Genomic DNA, 25,332 nt, shown 5'->3' with positions numbered 1-25,332 from the left:
GGCCAATGTTGAAAATGTTTGACTTTCAATTTATCTTTTTTACATAATTAGATTTTTGTTGGCAGTTTTATCTGCAGTAAACACGTTTTTAGGCAAGTAATAAATTAATTACTTGTCATCTTGTAATTGATTATGCTAACTACTATTGTATAAATGGTGTTACCGTGAATAAATAAATAAAATAAAATAAAATAAAATTACTACATTTGAAGGCCGTTGACGAGATCGTTATGCAAGCATACATACATACAAGCAAACATTGTTCATATAAGAGTATTATACATACCGTACAAGCAAACATTTTAGGGTGGATGGCGTAGGCGATTTGTACGCATTTTCGTTTATAATATTTACCACTTACCCTCGTCAAATACCACTGTTCCCCTTGTACGCATATTTCGCTGTAAGTTTTTTCGTGCTATGACTTTGGTCAAGACCATGTTATTGATCCTAATAATTAAGTGCAGCTGGGTTTAGTTGTAAGTTCAAACCTTCAAAAATCTACAGACTTTTCTCAGGATCGAACCAGCAATCTATGATTTTACTTTTCTCACGATCAAATATCGGAAAATATTACCATCTCAATTAAACAAAGTAAATGTTTATAGGCACGTAACTACATTACTGGTACATCACTATGTTGCACAAGTATAACCACATGGACCTACTGATATTGATTGGTTGCGCGCGTGCGCGGGGTTGCGCGTGCAGAGCAACAAGTGGTTTGTGTTGCTGATCTCACTACTATCAGCTTCATTAGATCGCGATCAGCACATATTGCTGATCATTGTTAGTGTGGTTACGTCATTTTACAACAGTCATCTCGGACGTTTTGGTAATGTAACGGTGTTGTAATTTTGTCATGTTTATTGATTTTCATGTTTTGAGATTTGCACCAATTAGGGTAAAATTTGTGATTCCAAATGTACTGTAAAATGTTTGGTAAAATTACTGCGATATTTAAAATGTTTAGCATCTAAGTTGGTAATTATAATATTAAAGGTGTATCGATATAGTTTAGTTCAATATATTATGAGTAATTAAACCTCGTTGCCAATAGGACATCATAAACCTTTAGAATATTGTTTTTGGCAATTGTATAGCTAAATACCCCACAAAGTACTTCATAATATATTTGTTATGCAGTTTCAAGCTTATCTTTAAATAAAAGTTATTATGACAAAGGTAGTCAATGTTTTAACGCTTACAATCCCTTTAAAAATACTACCAACACGAATTTACTTTTGAAAAATTAACGATTTCGTGTATTCGTAACTAAATGGATTATACACTAAAAATGCCATGAATGGCAAAATTAAAATATACCTTATATGCTCATAGTTTTAATTCAATTGAATATTCAGTATTATGTTCTCTAAGACGACCTTTTTATGTTTATAAAAATTGTTAAATCATTTATAATGGATCATTTCATTCATAAACTTCTAATTTAATTTAGTTTTGAATTCGTTGTTCATATCAGTGAGGATGATAAGTAATAGAACGCAGAAATGGCGATCGCTAAGTTTTAATAGGCTACCTTTGACTATGGACAGAACGAGGCATTCCATTTATAGGTGTCCAGTTTTTGAATTAAATTAAATACAGTTGAATTTAAACATCTACATTGCGAGCTGCTGCGAATCACTTATTTATACACTTATTGTACACCGACATTTTAAACAAGCTCAACTGAAAGGGTTAACTGTTCTGTGTGCTCACTCAATATGACCTATAATCAGCTGTTCCAACAATGTTATATTTGCAATATAGAGTTGGCTACAGCTGGTCAATGCGGACTAACGTTTCTAAAAGCCAATGATAATAGCAAAGATTATCTTTGATACTAGTATGTTTCATCTATGATACTACACACTGCGTTTTTCACTCACACCTTGGTTAAACCGGTACCCGAAAGTCTATTATTAAGTAATCGAAAAGACGCAAAGTCTCACATTCTCTGAGTTTGCAACTAAGTTTACTGAGGATAATTTGACACACAAAGTTATGTTGGGATCGATATCATTAAGTAAGCACTACCGTCGACTTTAACAATCGTCAGGTGTTAGTATATTCAATATGCATAGTGAACTTTTTTTTTATTAAAAATAACTCTTTAAGTTGACTCAGTTAAACTAAGTTTTGGTTTCCTAGTTATGGGTTTCATGTAGGTATGTTAAGCTTAAGGTTTTTTATAGTAAATTAATGTTTAGTTGAGAAAATCAACATTGAAGTGTAATGAAAGTTTCCGGACAAAAACAGACCTTAAAGTTGACTTCATCTGATCCATAAAGTTGATCGTAATTGGCCAAGCGCATAATTGTCATTTCAATTGGAGTTCCGGCATATAGGGTGGATGGAGTGATTTGATTGGCTGATTCGACAGTGACAGATGTCAGATGCATATATTTGATATTTTTTACAAAAATTATAAAATGAAACTGTTATAACCTTACCTAACTACCCAAACTGATAGTGAAAATAATCGAATGAAGGTTTCCTAATCGAATCGATATTTTCAATCAAGATTAGGGTAGCCTAGTTAAGAAACTGTACCCAAAGTCAGTTTCATGACGACACTGTTACATCAGTCAATCGACTTCATTCGCCCCACATGCTGGAACTCCAATTTAAATTCAAATTATGCTGCCCAACGCCCCCAAAATTAATATAAATCTGAGTTTTGTCTAGTAGGATTGTTTGGTGTAAATCAATTGGTACAACAGTGATTTTGCTTTGTTCTGTGTTTTATTTACTCTTTAAACAGGGTGTTTATTTACGCAACCGAAATTACAAGTACCTCAAGACACGACAAAACAAGCTCACATTTTGGTATCATACCTGTAATATTTATTTAATTTCAAATCAGCTGATATGCATTGTTGAATAGTTATCCATGACTTTTGTGTTATTGGCAATTTATTATGAATAAGTCTCAACTTGACGTTTTCGCAAGCTTTGTTTGAGCGTGCGAAAACCCCCATATTACCTCTTATTTACAATCAATCATCAATAACTGAACCTCAAAGATAACTGGAACGATACAATGAAGTAAAGAAAACATGGATACCATCATATGAGATGGTTTTGTTGTCAAAAAGTGTCTCACAGCAGTTGTTATTATTTGGGTTGCATTTAAAAGAAATACTCTGTATAGCCTATCCCAGACCATACCCAACCTAACTTCGGTGATAAGTATTTGAACCTTTTATGTGTAATTAAATTGACTCATAAAGAGAAAACGGTACTTTCCTGTTACAGGGAACATTCATTACTATCGATGATTTTTTTCTCGATATATCGATATTAACAAATTGAAACATATCAGCTGACAACTACGATAAATATTGTTCAGTATCAACTAACAATAATGAAATGAAACTGTTTAAAAAAATAATCTAACATAACTAACCAAACTTGCTGTGTAACATTTAAAAATTCCGTGTTTAACTTGCCTTTTCTGTTATCAAAAGGAATTTTTAAATAGTACAACAAGTTTGGTTGGTTATGTTAGATTAGCTTAGAACAGGTTCATTTCATCCTACTAATATTATAAATGAGAAAGTTTGGATGTATGAATGTATGTATGTTTGTGACAGGTAAACACGAAAAAATACTGGTCGGATTGGGCTGAAATTTGACATGATGATAACTCACATTCTCGATTAACATATAGGCATATTCTTATCTCAAAAATCCTTTTGGGCTCCGCCCCGGTGGCTCTGCAGTTCCCCATGAGTATTCATATTTAAAGGGAATTAAAGAATTTAGCCAGCTGTTTCAACTAAAAGAGTTGGTTCTATGATATGCAAAAGCATTAAAAATTAATAAGATTTACCAACAGGGTGCAGCACTATTATTTTTTTCATTATCCATGAAAACAGCTAATTTGAACTAAGCAGCAACAAAAAACTGTGATACACAATAAGAACTGTCAAAGCGGAGCACATGAAAAGAGCCCGAAATTTTAATCCCCAAAAAGGTTCACTAATCTTAAGCATGGAAAGAGCCCGGGTCTCCACAGGTACCTGAGGAGGAGGAAGCTGACTATAAATTGTTTGTATATATAGTAGTTTTTTAGTAAACAGTGTTGTGTTTGGTTGGGTTAGGTTAGGTTAAGTTAGGTTAGGTTAAGTTGGGTTAGGTTAGGTTAGGTTAGGTTAGGTTAGGTAAACAGGCTATATCTTTTAGTAATGTAAATATCTTTGAATAATATATATTTTATTAATGTATCTTTTAACAGTGTATCTTTTAATATTGTAAATAATTTCATGTAATTCAACTGTGTTATTGGTTCTTTATCCTTTGAAGATCCGTTGTGAAAGTTCTAGAAAGAGACCGGGCTCTTTTCGCACCGTCCTGGTTGGGACCTTGGAGGTCCGGGCGCTTTTCAAGCGTCTGCCTGAGTTTTTGGGCTCTTTTCATGTGCGCCCTGTCAAAGTAGGATTGTTTACAGTTATGTTTATGTTTTTAATTTCATGAATAATTTATGATATTTTGCAAATTTTTAATAATCTATCCTTCTCTATTGTGTAGGTGAAGTAGTAGAACATTATGGCTATGGTAGATGTGTAATACTATCGCATACCGTAAATTTGAGGAAGCAAATTTTCTCAAACCGTGTTTTCTCACATCGCAAACTCAAAGATCGGGTATAACTGCAATAAGCATTTTATACTTATTTGCCAACCCCGTACGAAGGACAGGTACTCTGCTAGTAATCCATATAATAGACTATTTTAGCCTAAACAAGATCAGTTGTCAATTTGTAATGGATCTGAAAACAAAAATATCGATAGATCGAAAAAATCATCGATAATAATGAATGGTCCCTTTAACAGGAAAGTACCGAGAAAACATATAATATCTTTAGACATAGATTAGTCCTGCGTAAGCTAGAACACAGGGTGAGTAACAAATTGCTCCCCTCTGAGAGACAAGATAAATTGTCAGCTGATCAGACATCATCCCCTTTATGTCGCTTGTTTATCAACAACTTGTTGATTATATAAAGTTAAGTTGGTATTTTATAGGATGTTCTGTAGAATTACATAACAATCAAATTTTACCGAAAGTAACTTTATGTTGACAAGGAATGCTATAAACCCAAAAAAATACCACAAGTAGCATAATGAATACTTTAAAAATGTCTAAGAATCAGTAGACCATCTTGATAACAGTTGGCATATTTTATGGTCCACAGCTGATCTTAGTAAGTATCTGCACCGATCAACCACTCCAGTCTACATAATCTTACATTCATAATACGCAACTGGGGGGTTGCTGTCCATGCTGTCTGCTGTCTCAAAAACAAAGATGATAATGATGATAATGAAAATTAACACAAACAAACTGAAATATTTACCAGGAAAAGTGTTGAACCACTTAAGCTTTGAATTATGTTTTGGGATTTTACAATATCATACCTGTGACTATTTTGGAAAACGAGCTCTTGTTAAACCACATAACCAGGAGAGTACTTTAATTCTGAGTTTATATTTACTCCATAGAGCCATTTACTTCCCATACGGAGCAAGGAATAAGCATTTTTGAGTTTCACAGCTGTAAATATGATAGGTACCTGAGTATCCGAATAGTCATAGTGCTCACCTTCAATTCTAATGGTTGTTGGTCCGATCCCAAGCGTGTCCCATTGTGGACTCATATGCCATTTGTCATTGGGGTTGACGATAGTTACATCAAAAATACTCCCGTCATAGCAAACCTGCAGACTAGGTAAATTTCCGATTGCCTGATTAGACTACAACAGTTTGCCGGTACTTATTTTTCATCAAAATAACATGGGGACTACAAATTTATGATTTTTTTATGTATTTTTCCGCAACCAATCATACAATGTTTAAACGTACTGAATTATTTGTTTTTGGGCTTAGAGTTTAGAGTGAAATTGTAAAATTTTAAGTTGAAAAAAAAACATTTTAACCTCATAAAATGCCGTTCCCATGGTCTGATCATGCCGGTTCGTGAACTCGATCATGTAAATGTCACGTTTGTACCAAATTATATGAAATTATATATGAATACGAATTTGAACGGGTGTTTTTGGCCTCTGAGGACATCAAAACGCAATAGTACGGTCCTATATAAGAAATTCGCTACAAGGTCGACGTTAGATAGTAACAAAACCACGGTTTCGACCACTCCCTAACAAAACAACTGTTAACAAACGCCAATTGTGCATATAAAAACCCTAATTAAAATTATAGAAAGATATTATTGACGTGGATGGATAAATAAAAATACAGCTCAGTACACCTGAAACAGTGTGTAGGGAACAGTGGTGAAGTAGTCTGTGTTCCACAATAGGCCAGACGGATATAAAATGCAGACGCTCGGCGTATCATAAGCTCAAGCTCTCCTGATGATATATACGACCTGAACGTGTTTCAAGCCTCATCATACTTTATGGCTTATTTCCTGAAAAGCAGTTTTGATAACGTTTAAGACCTCTTTTAACGTTGGGCAAAGATTTATGGTTACTTGGACTATCTGGTCTCTACCAGTAAAGAATTATTTTATTGTAAATGCTGAAATTATGTGAAAGGAAAATTTAATTATTTTAAAAGAAAACTGCAAACTACTCAAATCTTTTACACTAGTAATTGAACTTATTCCCTTCGTACTAAAGACGGCGATAATAATGCTTCACAATTAAGAAAAGTGTAGCGTTTACATTTTTAGCGAATTTCCCTATAGGGAAGTAGCTATTACCGTAGGTCTCATGGTAAGACCTAGGCCCGGGACCGATTTACTTTTTCATTTTGATGTCCCCAGAGGCCAAAAACACCATTCGCTCAAATTTTTATATATGTATATATATATATATATATATATATATATAGGCCTATATATATAAATGTCCGTCCGGACGATAACTTGAGTAATTCTCGTCCGATTTTGATAAAATTTGGTTTAAAGGTGTAAGGCGGGATGAACTTGAATAAGTTCGCAAACCAGCATGATCGGACCATGGGAACGGGGTTTTACGGGGGGTTTTATGGGGTAAATATTGGGTTTTCAAATTTTTTACCCTCAAAACACAAAATTTCCCAATTTCTCTCTAGACCTTTTAAAAAAGCTTAAAAAACAAATAATTTAGTATATCAAAGTGTTTCTGTACGGTGATTGGTTACGGAGAAAATTTAAAAAAATTGTAATTAAAAATGTCCATGTTATTCTTATGGAGAATATTGTAAAATGTTGTAGGCGGCTTGCTTATGGATATATTTTGATCAAACTTGGTGGATTTATTTATTTCATACTAAGCTATTGATACTTTAATAAAAAAACACACTTTATTAGTTTCCTTGTAGCAGCTAACCTAGGTACTCGTAAATTAAATGTTAATTTAATAGATTAATTGAAAATCAATCCAGGCAAAAGGAAATTCGCTTAGTCGGCAGGTTTGCTGCAGTGGGGGTATTTTAATATGTATTTAATTTGTCACACTATAAAAAAATTTATGTATATATAATTTTTGTTTTTAGTAAAGTAAGTTAATACAATGCAAGTTATAACGTACATAGCGTAAAGTTAAGTTCTTGTTACTTTTGATGATAGGTAACAAATAAAATTCATTTTTAAACTCAAATCATATTTAAATTCGTTATAAATAAACTTTTACTTTAGGGTAAAATATTTTTATAAAAAAAACTCTAAAGTTGAACCGAAATAGAAACAATTTTGAAAACTCCTGTTTTCCTCCGTTTTTCAACAAAAGTCAATAGCAAGCTTGCAGCCAACGTGAATGAGACTTATTGCGTCTTATTTGTCTTTGCTGGCTTTGACTGGTATATGTCTTCTCTCTTATTTAAAATATCTCTTAGGGGTTTCTGGAATATTACTTACTTCAAACTCGGTATATATTGTTTTTTTCACTTGGCTTATATTACCTGACATCAAGATACAATATGAATAATATGATATGAACATGAACAACATGAACTCTAAAATTATCAGTAATTGGTAGGCCTACGTTATTATATTTCAGAAACCTTAAAAAAAGTACCACGACTAAAATAAATTACAGCCAACAATTAGAGTAAAAAAGTCAATAAAAATGTCAATAACAAGATAAAATAAATAACACCATGGTACAAAAAATTGGACTGACTTATTTTTATCAAGTACTAACTGACCCGACAGACGTCGTCCTGTCCTAATGTGGTTTTATATCAAATGCTTGTTCATTTTCAAGATGAGCTCGTTCGCGTGGCTCGATCACGTCCTGGTTGAAGTTCGTTCGCTACGCTCACTCACCTTTAGGTTGGAGCTCGTTCGATGCGCTCACTTGCCTTCAGGTTAGCTCGTTCGCTACGCTAACTCGCCTCCAGGTTGAAGTTCGTTTGCTACACTCACTCACCTTTTTTGGTTGCAAATTAGCTGTTGTCATAAATTTAAAAAAAAATAATAGTGCTGCACCCTGTTGGTAAATCTATTAACTTTTTAATGCTATTGAACATCACAGAATCAAATTGTTTAGTTGAACCAGCTGTTAAGATTCTTTAATTCCATTTAAATACGAGTACTCATAAGGTTGACATGGGAAACTCCAGAGCCACTGGGGCGGAGCCCTTTTGACGGATCTGCACCAAACTTCACACAAACCATCCTTGAATAATGCTTAATAATGCCTGAAAGTTTCATTACAATCTGTCGAGTGGTTTCGGAGTCCATAAAGGACAAATAAACAAACATACATACAAACATACATTGGATTTTATATATATAGATTTAAGGTTAAAAACACTATTTTGCAAAAACTTGTAAAATATTACAATGGATATAAGTGACAGTAGGAAAAGCAAAATACAGTATTTATGATCGTTCAAAATGTTTAATTTGCTATCACATTATAAGGTTTAGTACAATTTCTTGGGTTATAATTTCCATCCTTCAATGTTAATCAGTGTTATTTGAACATTTGTGTTTATCTCATCCCTTCCAGTTGCTTTGCAACACAGTATAAGGTCGTGCATGCGTGAATAAAACGGTTACCACCCGTCATTTATTATTGAAACAAACTCAATTGTCCTGAAAGAAAACATTAAAACTTTAGATATCAACCATTGCCCAAGTACAGTTGAAGGTTTATGCAAATAAATGTTGATTTGTGCATGATATTTCATTGCACATGTTGCTAATTTGCTCTTAAAAACCATTGGTTCTTTGTAATGTATCTGTTGGATATTATTTATTGATATTTATTCGCTATTGTTATTTTTTTCTTTATAATTATTTATTCGTTTATAGTTATTATTGTAGTGAGTATATTGAAGTAAAAACTTCCGGCAAGATGGACATTAATTTAATTTATTATTTATGATGCTTGGCAAATTTTTTGTTGTAGCACATTAATGCTACGTTGCAACTGGGTGTCAACCTGGTATGTAGCATTGCAATACAATAAATAACTAAATAAACTTTAAAATTAACTCAATACCCTGATGAGGGAGCAACATGAGAGTATTTCTACCCTCACAAAATGACAGACAAAGGGTGAAAGTCTTAAAGTAACACGGTTAAAATCTGTCTGAACAACCTTTGTGAAGTTTGGTTTCAAGACTGTGTTTAAGTGAAAGGAAGTCACAATTACAAAAGCTTTTGGCTTTTACAAAGACTCATAAGTGAAAGTCAAAGCTGGTTCTAATGTTTGTTTCTGTAAGGCTTCTAGTTATATGTTCAATACTCTAACAATAGATTCAACGAAGAGCACTTTTGAATTGTAAAAGAATATATTTTACACATTAATTTTATCAAAAAATAATGATTTGGTAACATTAGTTATTTTAATTTAAAATATATTATATATACTCTATTAACCCTTTTATGGCAAAGCTCATGCCACTTTTAGAGCTTAAATAAAGTAATTAAGGAGCAGTAACTATGTACAATTTATAGGTAGGTATACTTCAAAATGTTTAATATATTAACTACGGTTTTTATTTGGATCGAGGTAAGTATAATTTGGTTTATTTTATAAAAATAGATCAGTCAAATAAAACTATAACTAAAGAACAGTCCCTACCCAATTACAAAAAAATTAAACTAAAGCTTTTAAACTTTCTGTAAAACAGTAGGCCTAAAAGTGGTTCTGTACCATTCACACCAATAAGGACACAATGACTAAACAAAATATGGAATCAAAACAAAACAAACTAGATGAAAACGCTGTTAGGATGTAAAATAAACCAATGACATCTCATTCTGAGGAAACTGAGAGGGATTGAATCTCGAAACTGATACAACATGATATTGCATTCGTTTTGCTTTCTCACTCTGTCTTGTTCTCAACCATCAAAACTATATTACATTACATTAGGTACAACACCAATAGAAATGTATAAATGGTGGATGTGTAAATAAATTAAAAAAACTAAATCAATCGATTATCAATTGGTTCTTAAGGCAGATACAAACTTCGTTGCACATATTAAGTTGAATATGAATTCGTCAGAGTAGAAAGAGTAAAGATTAACTTACTGATTGTAACATTCTTGACCAGACCAGAGGTTAGCTTTGTTACAGAATTAGACCAACTGTTTTTCTGGGACCATTAATGCCCATAGTTAAAAAGGACTAGCTCCATGTAACATTAACTAGTGCAACTATTGCTCGAATTCGAGCAATTGCAAAGTATCACAGGTGTTATTTCAAAACGAATTACAGTCATCATTACCGATTACTTAAAAGAGTCGATTCAAAGATAATGTAACCAATCACTCCACTCCAGTTATCGAAACTGAAAACTCACTCTGCAAACGAACATCTTATAGAGAAAATGAAAATTGTTGTATTTTACTTGTTTATGGATATATTAATAAAATTTGGCAAATTTATTTATTTCATCTTATACTATTGACGAATGATCAAAAAACACTTTTTACCTTCCCCGTAGCAGCAAACCTAAGCACTCGTTAAATCTAATGTTATTTAAATAGGGAATAAATATGTCTTATTTATGGAAATGTTTTAGTAAAAATGTGATCATGACAAGTTGAAGTTCGCTTAGTCTGCAGGTTTGCTGCGACGAAGGTATTAATTTATTATTTTGTCATAAAGGATGGTTTTATGGTTGGTGAAGGTATTTGATGTCAAGAGGAGCTTAACAAAAGAATGTTTCAGCTCAGCAAACATTATTGAATCTATCAACCTCTTTGTAGGTTTATTTACAGAGTCAAGCGCATCAAAAGACCACTCCACTCTTTTGTGAATTTAATTATGATTTAAACAAAACAACTTATAAGAAGTGTCTAAATAATTTTATATCTTATTTTTGTAATATTGAGATATTTTACTACCCGTAAAGTAAAGCAACATTGCAATTTGTATTAAGAAATATTGAGAATTATTCTATTGAATGAATCTATCATATAGTTGATGAAATTTTAATCAATGCACAGACCCAAATAGCTCCTATAAATAAAAAATACCCCCGCCAAAGCAAACCTGCAGACTAAGCGAATTTCCATTTGCCTGATTAGATTTACACTAAAATGTCTCAATTTATTCCCTATTTAAATAACATTAGTTTAACGAGTACTTAGGTTTGCTGCAACAGGGAGGGTAAAAAGGTGTTTTTGTAAAATGTTAATAGTTTAGTATGAAATGAATGCATTTTCCAAATTTGATCAACATCCTACTAATATTATAAATGAGAAAGTTTGGATGGATGTATGGATGTATGTTTGTGACAAGTGAACGCGAAAAATACTGGTCGGATTGGGCTGAAATTTGGCATGGTGATAGCTCACATTCCCGATTAACATATAGGCATATTCTTATTTCAAAAATACTTTCGGGCTCCTCCCCAGTGGCTCTGGAGTTTCCCATGTTAACCTTATGAGAAATGGAATTATTGAATCTTAACAGCTGTTTCAATTAAACAAGTTGGTTCTGTTCTATGATGTTCCATAGCATTAAAGTTACAAGGATTACCAACAGGGTGCAGCACTATTATTTCTTTTACATTTATGACAACAGCTAATTTGCAACCAAAAGGTGAGTGAGCGTAGCGAACGAACTTCAACCTGGAGGCGAGTTAGCGTAGCGAACGAGCTAACCTGAAGGCAAGTGAGCGCAGCGAACGAGCTCCAACCTAAAGGTGAGTGAGCGTTGCGAACAAACTTCAACCAGGACGTGATTGAGCCATGCGAACGAGATAATCTTGAAAATTAAGAAGTTAAACGGGGCAAAGCCCGCGGGTTACAGCTAGTATGTTCATAAACAAACAAACTATGTACAACAGTTTACTTATTCTCCATAAGAATAACATGGGAATTTTAAATTTACAGATTTTTGGAATTTTCTCCATAACCATTAGGCGCATATAATAACGCTTCAGTATACTAAATTAGGTAATTTGTGCTCGGGTTATCTTGCAAAAGGACTCATCAATTTGAACGGATGGTGTTTTTGGCCTCTGGGGGTATGAAAACGAAAAAGTAAATCAGTCCCGGGTCAAGATCTTAAAATAATCTTAACCTTAACATGGGTAATACCTTATTATATGGGAAATTTTCTGAAATATATTAATAGGTGAATATTACTGCTGATGTAATCATCTGAAATTTATTAAAACAAAATCCTTAAAGCATTATATTTCTATAATCATCACCACAAACAGTTCTCATACAAACATTTTGACTAAACAGTGGTTATATTGTGGAAGTGTAAAGAAACTAAAGAAAGTAGTACAGTAGCACAGCATTACATCCGGGAAACAATATATTTGTAAGGGTAAAAAGAAGAGAGGGAAATTTATGTGTACAATCTTGTTTTTATCGAACTAAGTCCACTCAATTTATTGCAAAATAGATAAAGTTTTGATCAATAAATAAGGTTTGTTTATCCTTAAAAGAGCAAATGGAGAAGAGATTTATGTCTTAAGTTTAGATCACTTCCAGGTCCCAGTGAATCTTTAGACTTCTCTTATCCCTTTAATGGACACCTTACATCTTCAAACTTGTATTTTTACCTTTTGTAATAACATAACTTTTCTCAATTTCTTCACTGGTTCTCTGTATACAAGTATTTTTTTGTTGGTTTAAACCCTAATATTATTATTTTCAACTGTACAAATACATTGTTGAGCAGAGCGAAGCGAAGCTCTTTGCGATCGACCTCAATGCAAACTTTCTAACACATTAACAGCTGATCATATTTTAGCCAAACTTACCAAAGTTGTTTTTGTCAAACGTTTTGAAGGTTTAGACTAACCAATTTCAATATTTGATAATGCCTATATAATTTAAAAGTAACTCAAAGTTTTTTTTTTAAATTTTACACTGGCCTTATGGGTTGCTATGATGGTTACAAAATAAGTAAATGTACAAAACAAAGGATCAGCATGTTAAAACAAGGCAACACTAAAAAAATCAAGCCACACTTAAAATCAATTATCAATTATCAATTATTTAAGATGGGGACGCCACTATGTGCGTATTTTAACCCAAATATGAGTGAAGGATGCGTGTAGGATGAGTGGCGCGATCTTGTAGTCTTGTTAGTGACTAAGGCCGACATGTTCCTTAGACACAGCTGTTTAATAGCCCATACAGCTAATGGCAACTAAGGGACCTACAGTTTATAGTGGAATCCGAACCACATTTTTTCCTTGTAATTTACGAATTGGTCTAATTATTAGGATAGTACTGCGGATAGTCGTAGTGCTCACTAGTGCGGACGTTAATCCACACCAGGGAGCATCGCATCCACAGAGAATCCCTATAAATATCCACAATAAATAAACACAGTACAAAGGTAAAAAGGATCATTAATCAAGGACAGCTGGGCCAGTTTTGGCCATCACAGCAACTGGCTTTTCTAAAACAATGTGACCTTTGATTGTCGAGCTTTTAATATCTATTGTCTACACCTAAAGGGTTCTACCCGGCAGCCTGAATTTCAATTCAAGATGGCGGATTACATGGATTGAAATATAGTTCAGAATTGGACATGCCTCTATTGTAAAAGCTCTCACTCAACATTCTAAAACTAATTTGTTTCCAATGACTGTGTGCTTTTTGTGTTCTTAACAGATCAGAGCTTGCAATGGATGGGGAAAAATTAATTTGTAACTATTATTTAGTCACATGTTAAAAAGACTAATTTACGGATTTTAAAAATGATTTTGTTAATTCTTAAAGAAACAATTATGAAGTTTCAGTTTATCTCATCCAGTGCATAGTTTGGATCTTTGTGAATATTTTACTGTTATTTCAACTCGATCAAAATGCCACGAGGTTGTTTTTGTAGGACCATGTTTACGTGGTAACAGCCAGCGGGTGGAACCCTCCACAAAAGATTGGTCCACTAGACACATGGAGTTGTTAAGAGTTTGTGTTGGTTTGCAGGCAGCTGATATGGGTGTAGGAGTGTTGCTGATCACTGCGCTGGTGCTGATACTGGTGTTGGCAGGCTGTAGATCCATCGGTCTATGGACATGGACGGCTGCATGGATATTCTCCAACAGAGAGGAGAAGGTGTCATTAACCAGACTCAAGGGCCATTACAACGCCAATGGATACTTGGTAACTTTGTCGCTTCCTTCAACTATCATTTCCAGTCTAATTATCAACCACCGTTTCATCCAACATTAAGCTTGGATTTATAATTTGTTTTGTAAGTGTCTTAATTGGGTATAGTTAAGAAGAAAGTCTATAGGAAAAACTTCACTAATCTCATTTTCAACACCAGTTTACAAAATTTAACTTCAAATAACTTTGATTAGTTCCTATTGGAAATGTTCACCCCATATTTTTTGACAGAGTTTACCAAAAGCATTCCTAGTGCATCTGTAGCCAAATCATTGAAACAAGGTTGAAACCATAGTGGACTACAGGATTTGTTTCTTTAGAAGAAATATTAATAAAAGCAATTAACTTGCGTAAGACTCCAATTTTTTTTTTAACTTTCCTTTAAAACATTTAAGCAGCTTCGTGATTTCTGTTAGCAGTCCCTTTGATGTTTAAGTTAAGTTAACAAACCACTTGGGAAACCTTTCTTATATTACTATAACTTTTTAAATTTATTTTAATTTCAGTGGGACATATTATTACGTTTTTTCATTAATTTTTATTTAGGACTAATTTATATAGGAATGTATAAAATACAACTAGAAAAGTGACTGAGATACCGAGAAACTTCATCTGGTGAAAAAATGTGTAAAAAAAAAATAAACAAGAAATATTTGGTAAAACTACCGTAGTTAAAGTATAATGCTTATACATATAGAAATGTTCACTGCAGTAAGAAAAATAAATTTAAAACAAATATTTTCATAATCCTGACTGACAGTCAGAGTTGAAACCAAATAAAATAAAATATTGCATCTTCCTCAATAATATGTTTTGAATAAAGATTTGAAATTTCATTTTATTTTATGTTAGGTAAATCAATGAATGCTCCTAGGTTTCAAATCTGCTGCAAACCTCCAACCACAACTGTAATTAAAAAAATAAACGAAGATGTTAGCTCGCCTTAAACATTCTTCACTTTACCGATGTTCCATCTTCCAGATAACGTCAGACTCTGATATACAGCTGGACTGTACAGGCAGTTTCCAGCACTTTGACTCTGTAGATCGTGAGGTGTGGACTCCACCCGTGGACTCTACCCTCAGCACCACAGTGGCCCCAGAGATCCCCCTGCAGCCTCTACGCCCCGCGCCCAGCCCCGTACCCCCGCCATCACCCAAACCTGTGGAACCATCTCCTCCTCCACCACTAACACCTCAAGCTCCACCAGCTATCTCAACCAACCCCTTTGTAAGTATTGCAAACATTAGGTTAAATAGTATTTCCTCACTAGTTTCTGAAGTGACTTTTTTGGTCCAAGCAAAAGTTGATCTTTTTTGCCAATGTGATGAACCGTATTGTTCGTACTTCTGCACAATTTATTGTTGTTATCAGTTAGCAGATATAATGGAGCCTGTGGTAGTGCTACCTCCACCACTGGTGACAGAGGAGGTCACGGAGAGAGTTGTACCTCAGCTACAGAGAGCCATGAGCTGTGACTCTGTGTGTTCTGACACAAGTGTCTCCGCAGCAGACCTACAAGAACCCAACGTAACTGGTTATCTCTGTGTGGGACTTGAATATGACAGGTGAGTTGAATTTAAGTTTTCAATTTTCATTCAGTTTAAAAAGGTCTTTTAGATTTCAAACTGGTCATGATCTTTTACATATAACTTCTTGGTTGTTAGCGAGGTGGCTGATTTGATGGTGAACGTGCTGGAGGCCAAGGATCTAGTAAGCAGTGATGTGAACCATCCTCAGCACCAACCTCTAGACACATATGTCAGGGTGTACCTTCTACCTGACAAGACCACTAACATGCAGACCAGGGTGAGTCCTTTACTGGACCATATGGGAAACCAGTTAAAGACCAAATATTTACAAAATGGCAGCATTGTTACTAAAATCAGAGCTTTTTGTTTAGTTTTTTAGTTTCTTCCCCTTTAGTATGGAGAAAGTATTATTTTCGTCAACAGTGTTTGAATTTCGTGAACGGTGTATTTTTTGAGTGGAAGTAACCATTTTGGGTCCCCATGAGTTTGAGAAAGTTATTGTTTTTGGAGTGATGTCTGTGTGTATCTGTATGAATGTGTGTGTGTGTTTCTGTACAGAGCTACCAGCTCCGACCGCCAACCAATGATAAAGGTTCTGACAAGCAAATGGGAAAAAGTATATGCCTATTGTGTCAGATCTATATATAAAATAGGCAAGCACGATTTTTGTCGGCAGAACTCCTCCGTGGTTTCTCAAACAACTTTGTTGGTTCATGGCTCATTGAAAAGATCTCATTGAGTGGATGTCATATTACTATTATGGTCATATTATTTTTTTGATCTAATAAGGTCTCACATTTGGAAAAAGTCCCCTGGGCTCAGTACCATAGTGGCTTTTCAATTTTCCATGTTATCATTGTTTGTTTACATTTATGATTAGCTGGATTATTTAATTGCTGTTAACACTGCAATTCAAGAAAACGCCCATGCTACACACATTTTACTGACTTAGCTGAAATTAAATATTTACTAATTTAAATCTGGGTTTGCGTACATATTCTAATCAAAAAAGTTGAGAATCCTGGTTACACTATCAATAATAAAGATAAACATGGAGAACATTACGCGGCTATGCTGGGTAAGCTGGAAAACATTTGTTGAAAACACTAAAAAAAAAAGGTCCAGCTCTTGAAAAATGGAAAAAAATACATTGACTTGTTGAAAATAGTTGACAATATGAAAATTCCTTGATTTCGAACAATAGTTGCTTATAAGTTACCATCAATACCATTTATTATAAACTCATACTACCTATGATCAAAAACAGCAAAACAGCTAAGTTTAGATTCAATGGATAAAAAAGATTTTTACAGGATTGAACTGGCAACCTTAAGATTGAATGGCACCTTAACCACTCAGCTGCCTTGCTATAATTCAATTGGTTGATGGATTCTGACTTGTTCCCTTTTATTTTCTCATGCATGTCTACAACCTACAACAATCCTAATATTTTTTAAATATCTATTCTTCTTTTCTGCTCATTTAGGTGTACAGGAAGTCTAACAGTCCGAGTTACAAGGAGAGATTCCTGTTCGCTCTAGAGCCGACGGAGTATCACAGGAGATCTTTGTCTTTCTACATCTACGCCACAGACCGAGCGTCCAGCTCGCTACTGGGGGAGGCGGAGCTACGGCTGTGCGACGTCAACGCTCGACAACCCGTCACCACCTGGCTCACACTGACCGACACCGGACAGGTCAGGAACAAGCAGTATTGTGTGTTACTACAAGATGAGATTTAAATGAACATTTTTTTATAAAAAGGTTAGTGAACCTGTTTTTCGTCAGGTAAAGGCTCATTATCAAGCTGAATACCAAAGTTGTAAACACCAATCCTCTTCATCATTGGTGTTGTGGTGTGTCGTCATAAGCACGATTAAATACATGAACTTGTGAATACGGATATTTAGTGTATTGAAGTTTCATATGAGAAAACTTATGAGGCCATTGTTGAGTTTGGTATAACTTAACAATATCACACCAAAAGCTATTTGTGACATATGTGATCAAAAAAGTCTCAGTCAATTTTAGAACTATACTATCTTTGGGCTTTTAATTGACCAATGCTGCATTCCAAATCATTCAAATTAGTTTCAAATCACTCGTCTCTGCCAATTACTTGGCCAGTTTCCTCTAAATAAACAATCAAAGGTGAGTAGCACCAGCCAAAATTCCACATGGTTTGTGATACCTACTTTGAAACTAAAATAATTTACAGCTGGTAGAATGAAGTGCCACCTTAATTGCAATGGTAGTTTGATCATAATGGCTGCTGATCTGTAGAGAAAGGTACAGCATGTGACATCTAAGCTGGCTCTTGGCCGATCGCTACTAGGATCTATAGTTCAAAAACATTATGTCCCGTCATGCGGGTTGCATCAACTGTCCTCGGGACCCATATGATAGCTCAAGAACATAATGCAAGGGGAGTCAACCCCGTGAGGCAGTGAAATGTTTGCAGTCCGGTTTTTTCCCTACCACCACCCACCTCTAGCCTACACTGCCCGCGTTAGGCCAAGTGCCAGCTTAGATGTCACGAGCTGAACAGGCAATGCAAGCGGCTGGGGTGGCTGATGTTGAAACAATTCTGAGCTGTTTATATTAACGACTACACACTATGACTGGCCAACCGATTGTAAACAGTTAAGTTAACTGTGGAAGCAAAGTGTTATAAAACTGTTTGTTATGTTTAGACGAGTACAGAGCTGGGTGAAGTGATGTTTTCTCTAAGTTACCTGCCAACTGCAGAACGTCTTACAGTTGTGTTGGTGAAGGCCAGGAATCTCAAGTTTCACAGGGAATCAGGCGACCCATTTGTAAAGGTATTTACTTATACTTAAACTACATTTGGGTTGTGAAGTCCAAAGTCTCCAAATTTCCAAAAGTCCAAATTTTCTTTTTGTTCTGTGTTGTGTGTAAAAGTGAACATTAAATCAGGAGCTCATTATACCAGACATGTTTTTTTTTTTATATTTCTGCTGCAGGCTTGCCAATAGATGCACAGCCAACACAGCACAAATATCCAAAATGCCAATCACAGCGCTGGAACGGAGAAATTTATAAACGGTGCTTACTTAAAAAAACATGCCTCGCATATCTTAATACGCTATTTCGTTGACAGTTTGTTCCTAATAAGGCTTTTTTGTTTTAAAACTTAGCCCCACTTATCAAAACACATGTCTGGGTGTGCATATTTGCATCCTTATTGATGCAGCAAGGATTGTTATAAATGAGAGATAATGACAAACGCAATGTAGCCCTAACCAACATTGTTTTCAAAGAGAATCGTAAGCGGTGTATTTCAGCTTGTATACATGTGTATTACTTATCTAATATTGGCTAAGCTACCACACAAACTGGAATGGATTCATTCAAACAAGAAGAAAGTTCAATTTTATTTCATGCAAAATCACACAGGTCCCCCTAGTTGTCAATTAAAATCTGGCTCAAATAATGTCAAAAACACCGATTCTGCTTATTAAATAATTAACTTGCCCTTTTTTTGTAAGACGCTAGGCACGAGCCAGGGATTGTTTTTCACATTACTTCAGGCTAGACCTAGGGGTTGCGGCATTATCACTTGGATAAAATCCATTGGTGATTTGGCGGGATTTGGACCCGGGACCTCAGCCACCGAAGTCCCGCGCTCTAACTACTGGACCGAGTGTAGGAGTTTTGCCAACGGGTATCAGGTAGAAAGGGTCCCCATCCATGAATTCCACATACTGCAGAGTTTTGCCAACGGTTGTGGGTTGCGCGAGAGGGGGAGGGGGAGAGAGATGACACGTGACCGTGAGGGTGGCTTCCGCTATGGGTGGACAAACCAGGCAGGATGCTGACTGTGTTCAAAGTATGTAATGCAGTTATGCACCTCTGACTGTGAAAGGAAATGTATTGAATTTTTAACCTAACCTAACCTAACCTAACCTAACCTAACCTAACCAAACCAAACCTAACCTAACCTAACCTAACCTAACCTAACCTAACCCACCGCGACAAGCGCATAACTGCCAAGCGTAGACAACCCTGACAATCGCTCTCCTTCCGGACGTCACACTCTTTCTCCCACCACCACCGTTGGCAAATCTCCGCACCAAGAGGTGGCCGAAGGCATCCCCCATCTACCTGACACCCGTTGGCAAAACTCCGGTTCCCACTGGACCAGATCGCTCCCCTAACTTTCACCTTGATGATGAAAGGAAATAAGATTAAAATTTAATCCTTTAACCTGACTGTCAAATAGTTTCTACTGTTTTCCAGCAGAGAATCTTATGGAGACTGTTTACTGTGTGCGTGCGTAAGGGAGGAATAGCAGGCCCGTTTTTGACCATGTCAGCGCCCTAGGCACAACTAATAGTAGCGCCCCTTTGCAATATATAACAGGGTGACCACCAACCGGGAAATCCGGAAACTAAGCGTGAATTTTTTTGAACCAGGAATTATGTGTTAATTTTCTACCTGGAATTGTCAATTTACAACAGTGACGTTTCCGTGACCACGGGAGCCGGGAGGCAATAATATGTCTCCACAAGGCCTCGAGGGATGATCAGAACTTTGCAGTGATCGCATGAGATGATAATAATATCTAAACGACCGCGGGATATGATCATGATTTTACCGCGATCGCGCAATACGATAATGAGATCCACAGAGGATAATCAGAATATTGCCGCGATCGCATGATACGATGATAATGTCTAAACGACCATGGGATATGATCATGATTTTACCGCGATCGCGCAAGACTATTATAATGACTAAATGACCGCGGGATATGATCATGGTCCACACAACCACGGAAAACAGTCAGACGATCGCGGAAGACGATAATGATATCCACATAACTGTGGGATATTATTAACATTTTGCCGTAATCGCGGGAGACAATTACGATGTCTTCACGACAGCGGGAGACGATTACGATGAATCACGACAGCGGGAGACGATTACGATGTCTTCACGACCGCGGGAGACGATTACGATGTCTTCACGATCGCGCGGAGACGATTACGATGTCTTCACGATCGCGCGGAGACGATTACGATGTCTTCACGATCGCGCGGAGATGATTACGATGTCTTCACGATCGCGGGAGATGATTACGATGTCTTCACGACCGAGGGAGACGATTATATGATGTCTTCACGACAGCGGGGGACGATTGCGATGTCTACAGGATCGCGGGAGTTACAATAACGATGTCTACTCTACACGGCTGCGAGGGATGATCAGAATTTTACCGCAAACACGTAAGACGATGATAATGTCCACTCAACCACGGGAAAAATCAGAAATTTGCCTCATTCGTGAAAGACGATGATGATCTATAAATCTATGATATATATCTATGATCTAGATCTATGATGAGAATATAAATACAACGATCCTTTTTTATCCAAACTAGAAACTACACTAGATATATTGACTAAGAAATATGAAAACATCATTATAGCTGGAGATGTAAACATAGATATTTTAAATCATAACTCATTGTATTATAGATTTTTGAGCATTTTGAGAATGTATAATATGTCATATAAAGTAAATTTTCCTACTAGGGTTACACTAAAAACTAGATCAGCAATAGACAATATTATCACTAATATAGATCATGTGCAATTAATTGTAACCGGAATCATTACTCATGTGTCTGATCACGATGCACAACTTCTTGAAATTGTGGATTTAAAAAGTAAGAATAAAAAGAAAACAAAGAAAAGGCACAGAAAATTTACAGAGAATAACTTAAAAACCTTTCTCAGTGATTTAGGCAATGAGACTTGGTATGATGTTTGCCAGTCATCTGTAGATAAAAAGTATGATGCATTTTTTTCCATTTTTAGTTACATTTTTTATGTTAATTTTCCCAAAGTTTTAAGTGCAGATGGTGGATATAGTAAATGTAAATGGAATTCAAAGGAGTTATTTAAAAAAAGGAGTGAGTTAAATGAACTGGAAAAGCTAGGTAGGATAAGACAAAATTTTGACACATATCAAAAGATAAAGGTTAAGAAAAAGGAACTAAAAGAATCAATACACCAAGCCAAACAAACATTTTATAATGAGAAAATAAAACACTCTTCTAATAAAACTAAAGCAACGTGGAACATAATTAAAAGTGAAATAAAGCTTAACTCAAAAAGTGATTTTACCAGCAACATTCCGATATGTATAGAGCAAAATGGTAAACTCCTTAAGCATCCAGTAGCTGTCAGTAACAACTTTAATAATTTCTTTGTATCAGCTGTGGAAAAGCTTATATTGCCACACATTTCTCCTTCACTTACACAAAAAACAGATATCCAGAAAAATATTTTACCTACAGATAAGTCATTTAAGTTTCACACAATAACAGAAGAACACCTCACTAAAGTGGTCCTTTCCTTTGAAAACAAGTACTCTGCAGGTTTTGATGAAATTCCAATCACCATAGTTAAAAAATCAATACACATTATCCAGAAACCACTAACACATATCATAAACTCTTCTCTTATTTCAGGAATCTTTCCATCAAAATTAAAATTGGCTAAAGTAATTCCCATTTTTAAAAAAGGTAATAAAACTGATCCCTCCTGTTACCGCCCTATCTCTCTCTTACCTGTTTTTTCAAAAATTTTTGAACGCATTGTTTACATTCAGGTCTATAAATATCTGGAAAATAATCAACTATTTGATAAAGAACAACATGGCTTTCGGCAGGGCAAATCAACAATAACAGCTGGTATTGAATTCATAGAATCTATAATAAATGCTGTTGACAGAGGAGAAAATGTTGTAGGAATCTTTTTGGATCTTAGTAGGGCATTTGACAGCGTGTCACATAGTATATTGTTGACTTCACTAAAAGAAATGGGAATCTATGGAAAAGAGCTTGCATGGTTTACATCATATCTAGAAAATAGAAAACAATTTGTTGAATTGGATTATGTTGTGGAGCATGCAAGCACTAAGTACGTTGAAAAATGTAGATCTCAGCATCAGACGCTGAAATATGGGGTGCCGCAGGGATCGATCCTGGGGCCTCTACTTTTTCTCTGCTATATTAGAGGTATGCCAGGAGCGATTCCTGGAAACGGCGGGTCTATGTGTCTGTTTGCTGATGATTGTAATGTGCTGGTTCCGGGAAGATCAAAAGAACAGATTGAAACGTTTTCTCAGGAGAGTCTTTTATCCACTAAAGAATTCCTTGACCGAAAAAATCTGCTTATTAACACAGAAAAATCCAATTTTATATCATTTTCCACTAAACAACGTAGACAAAATTTTGAACCAAACATTTGCATAAAATCAGAAAGAATAAACCACGTAAAGCAAACAAAATTTCTTGGTCTAATTATCGATAAACATCTATCTTGGGAGGGCCATGTGAATTATGTGGTTAAAAAGGTATCTTCCGGTATCCATGCTCTGCGACAGATGTTCAGAGTATGCAGTTTAGACACTCTAAGAGTTGTTTATTTCTCATTAATACATTCACATATTTCATATGGAATTGTTCTATACGGGGCAACAACAAAAACTAATTTAGATAAAGTACTAATTAAGCAGAAAAAAGCTATCAGGGTGATGAAAAATCTTAAAAAGAAAGAGCCAGTCAAGAGCATCTTTCGTGAATTACAAATATTAACAGTTTATAGTCTTTATATTTATGAAACAATAATTTATGCAAAACAGATCCAACTATCATCCAGCTCAACAGAACAATTAGTATATAACACCAGATTAAAATTTAACCTACCTCGGCATAATCTTGAATTTTACACTAAAAAGACATCTTACATAGGGCTAAAATTTCTCCAGTCTATACCTGCTCACATCCGAAAAGAAACCAAATTTAATAAATTCAAGCAGCTCTTAAAGGAATATTTTTTAAGAACTCCCTGCTACTCAGTAACAGAATTCTTTAGTATTAGTAAAAAACAGTTAGGCCTAACTTAATTTGAATTCCAAATACTGTAATCCTTAAAGTCATGATTTTGTTAAAAGTTAAAGTAAAGTAATTTTAGTACTCTTTTTATGTATTTAATTAGCAGTAAGCAATTTTGAATTTAGCTCATGACTCTATTCAAGTTCATGTAATGTGAAACTATAATGAATAAAGAATGTTTTGACTTTGACTTGACTTTGATCTCCAAACAACCGCGGGAGATGATTACCATTTGCCGCAATGGCGGGAGAGGATGACAATGCCTCACGACCATGGGAGGCGATGATGTCTTCACGGCTGTGAGGGATTATAAGAATTTTATCGTGATCACGCAAGAAGATGATAATGTCCACACGACCCCGGGAAAAGATTACAATTTTGCCTCATTCGCGGTAGACGGTGATAATCTCATCACGACCGCGGGATGTGTTCATATATTGCCGCGATCAAGGAAGACGATAATTATGTCCACACATCCGCTGGAAATAATCAGAACTTTGACGAGATCGCGGGAGACGGACGATGACGACGTATATACAACCGCGGTAAATAATTAACATCTTGCCGCAATTGTGGGAGACTGTTAAGGTGTCTTCACGGCCGCAAGGGATTATCAGTTTACCGCGATCGCATGCAAAAACGGCCACAATTTTTTTTCTTTTTTCCAATTTTTTGGCGCCCCCAAAAAAAGCCAATTGCCTCGCGCCCTAGGCACGTGCCTACCTTGCCTATTCGGTAAATCGGCCCTGAGGAATAGATTTGAAATTAATTGATAATTTTGGTGGTCTAGTACAGCTTGTGACATCTAAGCTGGCACTTGGCCTATCGCTACTAGTACCTATTTCAAAAACATTATGTCTCGTCATGCGGGTAGCATCAACTGTCCTCGCGACCCATATGATGGCGCTCAAGTACAATGCAAGGGGAGTCAACCCCGTGAGGCAGCGGAAATGTTTGCAGTCCGGTCTTTTCCCTACCTCCACCCTCCTCTCGCCTACACTGCCCGCGCTAGGCCAAGTGCCAGCTTATGTGTCACGAGCTGTAGGCCTATATATTGTGGTTTACAAAATTGTCATAGAAATTGTTCAAATAAATAAATTATATTCATCATGAACTTCTGTATGTACAGGTTTATCTATTACAACACGGTAAAAAAGCGCACAAGAAGAAGACTTCGACAAAACGAGGAGAGCGAAGTCCGATCTACAATGAAGCTATGATGTTCAGTGTTCCTCCTCATACGTTGCAGGTTTGTAATGAAGATAACTGTTTATTAGTGCATAAAAGACCAAGATTGTTACATTTTTTCTTGATTA

General features: G+C 35.5%; 1 protein-coding gene across 2 annotated transcripts in view; it reads left to right on the top strand.

Annotated features, from left to right (window-relative positions):
• LOC128990134 (synaptotagmin-12-like) overlaps positions 1 to 25,332 on the top strand; it is a 42,875-nt gene that overhangs the window by 16,277 nt on the left and 1,266 nt on the right. The window contains exons 1-8 of one of the 2 annotated variants that reach the window (XM_054412398.1): positions 744 to 835; positions 14,376 to 14,552; positions 15,540 to 15,788; positions 15,933 to 16,126; positions 16,226 to 16,367; positions 17,577 to 17,786; positions 18,783 to 18,911; positions 25,146 to 25,265. In XM_054412398.1, coding sequence (XP_054268373.1) covers positions 14,385 to 14,552; positions 15,540 to 15,788; positions 15,933 to 16,126; positions 16,226 to 16,367; positions 17,577 to 17,786; positions 18,783 to 18,911; positions 25,146 to 25,265 — 1,212 coding nt within the window. In that variant the 5' untranslated portion in view covers positions 744 to 835; positions 14,376 to 14,384. Of the gene's footprint in view, positions 1 to 743; positions 836 to 14,375; positions 14,553 to 15,539; positions 15,789 to 15,932; positions 16,127 to 16,225; positions 16,368 to 17,576; positions 17,787 to 18,782; positions 18,912 to 25,145; positions 25,266 to 25,332 lie in introns of those variants that run through there. The other variant, XM_054412397.1, reaches the window with a different exon arrangement.

The sequence above is a fragment of the Macrosteles quadrilineatus genome, unplaced genomic scaffold (assembly GCF_028750875.1).
Source record: "Macrosteles quadrilineatus isolate MER2022 unplaced genomic scaffold, UCM_ALF_1.0 Scaffold_3__2_contigs__length_128488019, whole genome shotgun sequence".
Taxonomy (NCBI): Eukaryota; Metazoa; Arthropoda; class Insecta; order Hemiptera; family Cicadellidae; genus Macrosteles; species Macrosteles quadrilineatus.
This window is presented reverse-complemented; position numbering and strand designations above follow the sequence as displayed.